The 10,990-nt window shown below is 50.4% G+C and overlaps 1 protein-coding gene across 2 annotated transcripts in view; it reads left to right on the top strand.

Moving 5' to 3' along the window:
* The first annotated feature begins 1,468 nt into the window (after positions 1 to 1,468).
* Positions 1,469 to 10,990, top strand: part of CAPN7 (calpain 7) — a 41,384-nt gene continuing 31,862 nt past the window's right edge. For both annotated transcript variants that reach the window (XM_038740422.1, XM_038740406.1), the window contains exon 1: positions 1,469 to 1,602. In XM_038740422.1, coding sequence (XP_038596350.1) covers positions 1,501 to 1,602 — 102 coding nt within the window. In that variant the 5' untranslated portion in view covers positions 1,469 to 1,500. The remainder of the gene's footprint in view (positions 1,603 to 10,990) is intronic.

Genomic DNA, 10,990 nt, shown 5'->3' with positions numbered 1-10,990 from the left:
GGCGGCGACAGCGCGCGCCCGAGCGGCTCTCCGGGTTTCCACCGCGTCCGCCTTCTCGGCGCGTGCGTCAAGGGGGGTGCTCCCCGCGCGCGCCCGAGCGGCTCCTCAGGTTTCCACCCCGTCCGCCCTGCCGGCGCGTGCGCCAAAGGGGCACGAGGCGGTGACAGCGCGCGCCCGATTGGCTTCCCGGGGTTCCACCCCGTTCGCCTTCTCGGCGCGTGCGTCAAGGGGGCGCTCCTCGCGCGCGCCCGAGCGGCCCTCCGGGTTTCCACCGCGTCCGCCTTCTCGGCGCGTGCGTCAAGAGGGGACGCTCCCCGCGCGCGCGCCCGAGCGGCTCCCCGCGTTCCCACTCCGTCCGCCTTGCCGGCGCGTGCGCCGAAGGGGCACGAGGCGGCGACAGCGCGCGCCCGAGAGGCTCCCCGGGTTTCCACCGCGTCCGCCTACTCGGCGCGTGCGTCAAGAGGGGGCGCTCCTCGCGCGCTCCCGAGCGGCTCCTCGGGTTTCCACCCCGTCCTCCTTGCCGGCGCGTGCGCCAAAGGGGCACGAGGCGGCGACAGCGCGCGCCCGATTGGCTCCCCGGATTTCCACCCCGTCCGCCCTCACGGCGCGTGCGCCAAAGGGGCACGAGGCGGTGACAGCGCGCGCCCGATTGGCTTCCCGGGTTTCCACCCCGTCCGCCTTCTCGACGCGTGCGTCAAGGGGGGCGCTCCTCGCGCGCGCCCGAGCGGCCCTCCGGGTTTCCACCGCGTCCGCCTTCTCGGCGCGTGCGTCAAGGGGGGGCGCTCCCCGCGCGCGCCCGAGCGGCTCTCCGGGTTTCCAGGCGGCTCTCCGGGTTTCCAGTCCGTCCGCCTTCGCGGCGCGTGCGTCAAGAGGGGACGCTCCCCGCGCGCGCGCCCGCCCGAGCGGCTCCCCGGGATCCCCACCGGCCTGCCCTGCCGGCGCGTGCCTCAAGGGGGCGCTCCCGGCGCGCGCCCGAGCGGCTCCCCGCGTTCCCACTCCGCCCGCCTTGCTGGCGCGTGCACCAAAGGGGCACGAGGCGGCGACAGCGCGCGCCCGATTGGCTTCCCGGGGTTCCACCCCGTCCGCCCTCACGGCGCGTGCGCCAAAGGGGCACGAGGGGGCGACAGCAAGCGCCCGAGCGGCCTTCCGCGTTTCTACCCCGTCCGCCTTCTCGGCGCGTGCGTCAAGAGGGGGCGCTCCCCGCGCGCGCGCCCGAGCGGCCCCCCGTCTGCCCTGCCGGCGCGCGCCTCAAGGGGGCGCTCCCGGCGCGCGCCCGAGCGGCTCCCCGGGTTCCCTTCCCGGCGCGTGCGCCGAGGGGGCGCGCCTCGCGCGCGCGCGCGCCTATCCACGGGCTTCCTCCCCGTCCGGCGCGTGCGCCGTCGCCGTGACGAGGAAGTGGTGGCGGAGGAGGGGAGAGGGGCGGGGCGGGCGCGCGCGCGCGGTCCGGTGGGATCCGGCGGCGTCCGGTCCGGACCGGTCCGTTCCCTCAGCGTTGAGGCGATGGACGCGGCGGCGCTGGAGCGGGACGCGGTGCAGTTCGCGCAGCTGGCGGTGCAGCGGGACCAGGGCGGGCGCTACCGGGAGGCCGTCTTCTACTACAAGGTGACAGACCCACGGGCACCCGCACAACATCCTCCTCATCACCACCAATCGTATTTACTGAGCGCCTACTATGTGCAGAGCACTGTACTAAGCGCTTGGGAAGTCCAAGTTGGCACCGTAGAGAGACAGTCCCTACCCAACAGCGGGCTTACAGTCTAAAAGGGGGAGATAGAGAACAAAACCAAACGTACTAACAAAGTAAAATAAATAGGGTAGATATGTACAAGTAAAATAAATAAATAGAGTAACAAATATGTACACATCGTAAATACAATCGTATTTATTGAGCGCTTACTGTGTGCAGAGCACTGGACTAAGCGCTTGGGAAGTACAAGTTGGCACTATAGAGAGACAGTCCCTACCCAACACTGGGCTCACAGTCTAGAAGGGGGAGACAGAGAACAAAACCAAACATACGAACAAAATAAAATAAATAGAATAGATAGGTACAAGTAAAATAAATAGAGTAACAAATATGTACACATCGTAAATACAATCGTATTTATTGAGCGCTTACTGTGTGCAGAGCACTGGACTAAGCTCTTGGGAAGTCCAGATTGGCAACATCTAGAGACAGTCCCTACCCAACAGTGGGCTCACAGTCTAAAAGGGGGAGACAGAGAACAAAACCAAACATACTAACAAAATAAAATAAATAGAATAGGTAGGTACAAGTAAAATAAATAAATAAATAGAGTAAGAAATATGTACACATCATAAATACAATCGTATTTATTGAGCGCTTACCGTGTGCAGAGCACTGGACTAAGCACTTGGGAAGTCCAAATTGGCAACATAGACAGTCCCTACCCAACAGTGGGCTCACAGTCTAAAAGGGGGAGACAGAGAAAAAAAAAACCAAACATACTAACAAAATAAAATAAATAGAATAGATAGGTACAAGTAAAATAAATAAATAAATAGAGTAACAAATATGTACACATCGTAAATACAATCGCATTTATTGAGCACTTACTGTGTGCAGAGCACTGTACTAAGAGCTTGGGAAGTCCAAGTTGGCAACATAGAGAGACGGTCCCTACCCACCAGTGGGCTCACAGTCTAAAAGGGGGAGACAGAGAACAAAACCAAACATACTAACAAAATAAAATAAATAGAATAGATAGGTACAAGTAAAGTAGATAAATAGAGTAATAAATATGTATAAACATATATACGGGTGCTGTGGGGAAGGGAAGGAGGTAAGAAGGGGGGATGGAGGGGGGGACGAGGAGGAGAGGAAGGAAGGGGCTCAGTCTGGGAAGGCCTCCTGGAGGAGGTGAGCTCTCAGTAGGGCCTTGAAGGTCCTCCTCATACTAATAATAATAATAAGAATGACGGAATTCGGTCAGCGCTTATGGTGTGCAAAGCAGCGCCCTAACGGCCGCCCCCCCCCCAGGTTACAGGGTGACCAGGTTGGCCCCCACTGCGGTGGGGGGGGGGGGGGGGGGGGGCTCACAGGCTTCACCCCCATTTTGCAGATGAGGGAACTGAAGTGACTCGCCCAAAGCCAGTCAGCCGGCAGTTGGCGGAGCCGGGATTTGAACCCAGGACCTCGGACTCCACATAATAATAATGATGGCAGTTATTAGGCGCTTACTATGTGCCAAGCACCGTTCTAAGCGCTGGGGAGGTTACAAGGTGATGAGGTTGTCCCACGGGGGGCTCACACTCTTAATCCCCATTTTACAGATGAGGGAACTGAAGTGACTCGCCCAAAGTCACTCAGCCGGCAGTTGGTGGAGCCGGCATTTGAACCTAGGACCTCGGACTCCACATAATAATAATGATGGCATTTATTCAGCGCTTACTATGTGCTAAAGCACCGTTCTAAGCGCTGGGGAGGTTACAAGGTGATGAGGTTGTCCCACGTGGGGCTCGCAGTCTTCATCCCCATTTTACAGATGAGGGAACTGAGGCCCAGTGAAGTGACTCGCCCAGGGTCACACAGCCGACAGTTGGCGGAGCTGGGATTTGAACCCATGACCTCGGGCTCCAAATAATAATAATAATAATAATAATAATGATGGCAGTTATTAAGCGCTTACTATGTGCTAAAGCACCGCACTAAACGCCGGGGAGGTTACAAGGTGATCAGGTTGTCCCATGTGGGGCTCTCAGTCTTAATCCCCATTTTGCAGGTGAGGGAACTGAGGCCCAGAGAAGTGAATTGACTCACCCAAAGTCACACAGACAGCAGTTGGCGGAGCAGGGATTTGAACCCATGACCTCGGACTCCAAATAATAATAATAATAATGATGGCATTTATTAAGCGCTTACTATGTGCAAAGCACCGTTCTAAGCGCTGGGGAGGTTACAAAGTGATCAGGTTGTCCCACGTGGGGTTCACAGTCTTAATCCCCATTTTCCAGATGAGGGAACTGAGGCCCAGAGAAGTGAAGTGACTTGCCCAAAGTCACACAGCTGACGGCAGCTGACAGTTGGCAGAGCCGGGATTTGAACCCATGACCTCGGACTCCAAAGCCAGGCTCTTTCCACTGAAGCCACGCAACTTTCTCCTCCCCCTCCCCATCCCCCCCACCTTACCTCCTTCCCCTCCCCACAGCACCTCGATATGTATATATATGTTTGTACGGATTTATTACTCTATTCATTTTATTTGTACATATTTAGTCTATTTTATTTTGTTACTATGTTTTGTTTTGTTGTCTGCCTCCCCCTTCTAGACTGTGAGCCCACTGTTGGGTAGGGACTGTCTCTATATGTTGCCAACTTGGACTTCCCAAGCGCTTAGTACAGTGCTCTGCACACAGTAAGCGCTCAATAAATACCATTGAAGGAATCAATGAATGAATGGCCATCTCTCTCTGTTGCCGACTTGTGCTTTGTCCTTCCCAAGCGCTTAGTATTCATTCATTCATTCATTCAATCGTATTTATTGAGCGCTTACTGTGTGCAGAGCACTGTACTAAGAGCTTGGGAAGTCCAAGTTGGCAACATACAGAGACGGCCCCTACCCAACACTCAGTAAATACGATTGAATGAATGAATGACTTCCCCAGCTCTTAGAACAGGGCTCCTCACACAGTCGGCGCTCCAGCAAGACGGTGGGAAAAAAAAAATGATGGTATTTGTTAAGCGTTTACTATGTGCCAAGCCCTGTTCTAAGCGCTGGGGGGTATACAAGGTAATAATAATAATGATGGTATTTGTTAAGCGCTTACTATGTGCCAAGCCCTGTTCTAAGCGCTGGGGGGGATACAAGGTAATAATAATAATAATAATAATAATGATGGTATTTGTTAAGCACTTACTATGTGCCAAGCCCTGTTCTAAGCGCTGTTGGGGGGGATACAAGGTAATAATAATAATGGTATTTGTTAAGGGCTTACTATGTGCAAAGCCCTATTCTAAGCGCTGGGGGGGGATGCAAGGTAATAATAATAATGTTGATGATGGTATTTATTTGTTAAGCACTTACTATGTGCAAAGCACCATTCTAAGCACTGGGGGGATACAAGGTAATAATAATAATAATAGTGATGGTATTTAAGCGCTTACTATGTGCCAAGCACCGTTCTAAGCACTGGGGGGATCGAAGGTAATAATGATGATGGTATTTGTTAAGCGCTTACTATGTGCCAAGCAGTGTTCTAAGCGCTGCGGGGGGATACAAGGTAATGAATAATAATAATGATGGTGTATGTTGAGCGCCTACTATGTGCCAAGCCCTGTTCTAAGCGCTGGGGGGATACAAGGTGATGAGGTTGCCCCATGTGGGGCCCACCATCTTCATCCCCATTTTACAGATGAGGGAACTGAGGCTCCGAGAAGTGAAGTGACTTTCCCAGGGTCACACAGCAGACATGTAGTGGAGCTGGGATTCGAACCCATGACCTCTGACTCCAAAGCCTGGGCTGTTTCCACTGAGCCACAATGCTTCCCTCCCATGTTGCTGGGCCCGGAAAGGGCAGCAACCCCAAGTGTGTAGCACAGCGCTCTGCACATAATAATAGTAATAATAATAATAATGGCATTTATTAAGCACTTACTATGTGCGAAGCACTGTTCTAAGCTCTGGGGTAGGTACAAGGTGATCAGGCTGTACCGGGGGGGCTCACAGTCTTCATCCCCATTTTACAGATGAGGGAACTGAGGCCCAGAGAAGTGAAGTGACTTGCACAAAGTCACACAGCTGACAAGTGGCAGAGCCGGGATTTGAACCCTTGACCTCTGACTCCAAAGCCGGGGCTCTTTCCACTGATGGCATTTATTAAGTGCTTACTGTACGCAAAGCACTGTTCTAACCGCTGATAAGCGCTCCATAATAAGAATAATAGTAATGACAGTATTCGTTAAGCGCTTAGAGCAGTGCTTGGCACGTACTAAGTGCTTAACAAATACCATCATTATTTATTTATAATATTACTATTATAATATTAATAATAACGAACACATTCATTCATTTAGTCATATTTATTGAGCGCTTACTATGTGCAGAGCACCGGACTAAGCGCTTGGGAAGTACAGAGTAAGCGCTCAAGAATAATAATAATAATAATAATAACAGGTTAAGCGCTTACTGCCTAGCGCTTAGAATGGTGCTTGGCACATAGTAAGTGCTTAACAAATACCATCATCAGTAGTAGTAATAATATTATGTTAATTAAGTAATAATACGATAATAATGTTGGTACCATCATTATTAGCAGTAATAATGTTATAGTAATAATAATGGCATTTGTTAAGCGCTTACTATGTGCAAAACACTGTTCTAAGCGCTGAGGGGATACAAGGTGATGAGATTGTCCCATGTGGGGCTCACAGTCGTCATCCCCATTTTACAGATGAGGGAACTGAGGCTCAGAGAAGTTAAGTGACTTGCCCAAGGTCACACAGCAGACATGTGGTGGAGCCGGGATTCGAACCCATGACCTCTGACTCCAAAGCCCGGGCTCTTTCCACTGAGCCACGCTGCTTCTCTATATTATATGATAATAATGTTGGTACCATCATTATTAGTAGTAATAATATTATATTAATTAAGTAATAATACAGTAATAATGTTGGTATTTGTTAAGTGCTTACTCTGTGCCAAGCACCGTTCCAAGCACTGGGTTAGATACAAGGTGATCAAGGTTGTCCCACGTGGGGCTCCCAGTCTTCATCCCCATTTTACAGATGAGGGGACTGAGCCCCAGAGAATAATAGTAATAATATTGGTATTTGTTAAGCGCTTACTATGTGCCAAGCACCGTTCTAAGCTCTGCAGGGGATACAAGGTGATCAAGGTTGTCCCACGTGGGACTCCCAGTCTTCATCCCCATTTTACAGATGAGAGGACTGAGGCCCAGAGAATAATAATAATGTTGGTATTTGTTAAGTGCTTACTATGTGCCCAGCACTGTTCTAAGCGCTGCAGGGGGTACAAGGTGATGAGGTTGTACCCCGTGGAGCTCCCAGTCTTCATCCCCATTTTACAGATGAGGGGACTGAGGCCCAGAGAAATGAAGTGACTTGCCCAAAGTCACACAGCTGACAAGTGGCAGAGCCAGGATTAGAACCCACGACCTCTTACTCCCAAACCCGTGCTCGTAACACTGATCCACAGTATTATTACTATGGTATTTATTAAGCGCTTATTACGTGCCAAGCACTGTTCTAAGCGTCGGAGAGAGATGCAGGATAATCCATTCATTCAATCGTATTTATTGAGCGCTTACTGTGTGCAGAGCACTGTACTAAGCACTTGGGAAGTACAAATGGGCAGCAGATAGATTCGGTCCCTGCCCCACAATGGGCTCCCAGTCTAGAAACCAGGTTGCCCCACTTGGGGCTCACAGTCTTAACCCCCATTTTCCAGATGAGGTCACTGAGGCCCAGAGAAGTGACGTTATGAAAGTCAGAAAGTAGTCTCGCTTTCGGTAGTCTCACCTTGGGCAGGCACTTCACTTAGAGAAGCAGCGTGGCTCAGTGGAAGTGGCCCGGGTTTGGGAGTCAGAGGTCATGGGTTCAAGTCCCGGCTCTGCCACTTGTCAGCTGTGTGACTTTGGGCAAGTCACTTCACTTCTCTGGGCCTCAGCGACCTCATCTGTAGAAGGGGGATGAAGCCTGTGAGCCCCCCGTGGGACCACCTGATCACCTTGTATCCTCCCCAGTGCTTAGAACAGTGCTTTGCACATAGTAAGCGCTTAACAAATGCTGCCATTATTATTATTCTTATACCCTGTGCCTGTTACCTCAAACGTAAAACGGGGATTGAGATTGGGAGCCCCACGTGGGACAAGTGGCGGAGCAGGGATTAGAACCCAGATCCTCTGACTCCTAAACCCGGGCTCTTTCAGCCAAGCCCCACGCCGCTTCGTGGCTCAGTGGAAAGAGCCCGGGCTTTGGAGTCAGAAGTCATGGGTTCAAATCCCGGCTCCGCCAACTGTCAGCTGCGTGACTTAGGGCGAGTCACTTCACTTCTCTAGGCCTCAGTTACCTCATCTGTCAAATGGGGATGAAGAGTGTGAGCCCCCCCCGTGGGACAACCTGATCACCTTGTAACCTCCCCAGCGCTTAGAACAGTGCTTGGCACATAGCGCTTGCTTAACAAATACCAACATTATTATTATTATTATAAATTCAGTAAATCCTATTGAATAATAGGATTCCCCCCCCCCCCCCCCCACCGCCCTGCACCCCGGCGGAAACCGCCCTCTTGGCTCCTTCCCTTGTCCCAGATCCAGATTGGGGTTAGACCATCGAGCTTAGTACATCAAGCGCTTAGTACAGTGCTCTGCACACAGTAAGCACTCAATAAATACGATTGATGATGATGATGAGCTGCTGACGAGGGCCCAAGAGACCGTCTCTTATAATAATAGTAATTATGGAATTCATTATGGCTCACCTCTATGCCTGGCACTGTACTAAGTGCTGGGGCAGATACAAGACGCAGGGTTGGACACAGTCCCTGCCCCACATAGGGCTCACAGTCTTAATCCCCATTTTACAAATGAGGAAACGGAGGCCCAGAGAAGTCAAGTGACTTGCCCAGGGTCACACAGCAGACAAGAGGAAGAGACAGGATTGGAACCCATGACCCTCTGTTTCCCAGGCCCGTGCTCTCTCCACTAGTCCATACTGCTTCTCGTAATAATAATGGTGGTATCTGTTAAGCGCTTACTATTTGCCCATCATCATCATCAATCGTATTTATTGAGCGCTTACTGTGTGCAGAGCACTCTACTAAGTGCTTGGGAAGTACAAATTGGCAACATATAGAGACAGTCCCTACCCAACAGTGGGCTCACAGTCTAAAAGGGGGAATCTACTTCAGCGCCTGGACTTAACAAGCACCCTAAAACTAAAGGGCTTCCTAAATTCCCAACACGCTGTACCGCACACCACGGTGAGAGTTATTTATTTAGGCCATCTCAGCCACACACACAGAGAATAGCATCTGTCGTCATTTCAGGTCCAAGTGAAGGTCCTGTACGGTTTTCTGGTCCAGGCGGAGAGCGTTGGTCCGAAACACCACTGTGGTCCCCGGGCGAAGTTTTTATTCCTCCTCGTAGCCGGTTGGGAGAGGATTAACGTGAGGGTTGTGTACTAAGCCCTGGGGTAGTTGCAAGCTAATCGGGTTGTCATTCATTCCAATTGTATTTATGGAGCGCCGACTGTGTGCAGAGCACTGTACTAAGTGCTTGGAAAGTACAGTTCGGCAACGGTCCCACATGGGGCTCACAGTCTTAATCCCCATTTTACAGATGAGGTACCTGAGACACAGAGAAGTGAAGTGGTTTGCCCAAGGTCACACAGCAGACAAGCGGCGGAGTCAGAATTAGAACCCACCTCCTCTGACTCCCAGGCTTGTGCTGTTGCAACTAAGCCACGCTGCTTTTCAATCTGCCGCCTGGTATCTGCTGCTTCAATCCCTCTGCTTTATAATCTCTCCCCCTTTTAGACTGTGAGCCCACTGTTGGGTAGGGACCGTCTCTATATGTTGCCAACTTGTACTTCCCAAGCGCTTAGTACAGTGCTCTGCACACAGTAAGCGCTCAATCAATACGATTGATTGATTGATAATGCAACAGTGGGCTCGACTGCGAGCCTTATTTCACTTAGGAGCGACTTGGAGTCCGCTGAAGAGTTGGGATGTGTCAGTACCTCTTTTCCCTGATCTGGAATCCCTGTGGGATTACCGTGTTGTTATCTCCATCGATCAGTTGTACGTACTGAGCGCTTACTGGGTGCAGAGAGCGTCGTACTAAGCGCTTGGGAGAGATCAGCTGACAGTTCACTGCCCACGAAGAGCTTACTCGGCGGCGCTCTCTGTGCGTGACACTTTGGTGGGCACCTTCGGCCCACCAACCCTCTGCATCCGAGTTCAACCTTCCCAATGCAAATGGATCGAGCCCTGATTTTGTATTTTAAGGAGAATAATAATTACGGTCTTAAGCGCTTTCTACGCGTCAGGGACTGTTGTAAGAGCTGCGGTAGGTCGAAGGTTCATCAGATTGACCCAATCCCTGTCTCACAGGGTGCTCACAGTCTAAGTAGGAAGGAGAACAAGTGTTGAATCTCCATAGTATCATCATCATCAATCATATTTATTGAGCGCTCACTGTGTGCAGAACACTGTACTAAGCGCTTGGGAAGTCCAAGTTGGCAACATATAGAGACAGTCCCTACCCAACAGTGGGCTCACAGTGTAAAGGGGGGAGACAGAGAACAAAACCAAACATACGAACAAAATAAAATAAATAGAGTAGGTATGTACAAGTAAAATAAACAAATAAATAGAGTAATAAATCCTAGATTATAATAATAATAAATAAATAAATAAGTCGTATTTATTGAGCGCTTACTGTGTGCAGAGCACTGTACTAAGCGCTTGGGAAGTCCAAGTTGGCAACATATAGAGACAGTCCCTACCCAACAGTGGGCTCACAGTCTAAAAGGGGGAGACAGAGAACAAAACCAAACGTACAAACAAAATAAAATAAATAGAATAGATATGTACAAGTAAAATAAATAGAGTAATCAATCCTAGATAATAACAATAATAATAAATAAATAAATGTCGTATTTATTGAGCGCTTACTGTGTGCAGAGCACTGTACTAAGCGCTTGGGAAGTCCAAGTTGGCAACATATAGAGACAGTCCCTACCCACCAGTGGGCTCACAGTCTAAAAGGGGGAGGCAGAGAACAAAACCAAACATACGAACAAAATAAAATAAATAGAATAGATATGTACAAGTAAAATAAATAAAATAGAGTAATAAATATGTACATGCATATATACAATAATGATGGCATTTGTTAAGTGCTCACTATGTACCCATTTTACAGTGGTGGGAACTGAGGTGCAGTGAAGTTAAGTAAGCACTCGGTAAAAGTGCAAGTGGTCGATTATACCCCAAGTATGCCCTGGCTT

This window comes from Tachyglossus aculeatus, chromosome 2 (genome assembly GCF_015852505.1).
Source record: "Tachyglossus aculeatus isolate mTacAcu1 chromosome 2, mTacAcu1.pri, whole genome shotgun sequence".
Lineage (NCBI taxonomy): Eukaryota > Metazoa > Chordata > Mammalia > Monotremata > Tachyglossidae > Tachyglossus > Tachyglossus aculeatus.
The sequence above is the reverse complement of the archived record's forward strand: the minus strand, read 5'-3'. Positions and strand labels throughout refer to the sequence as shown.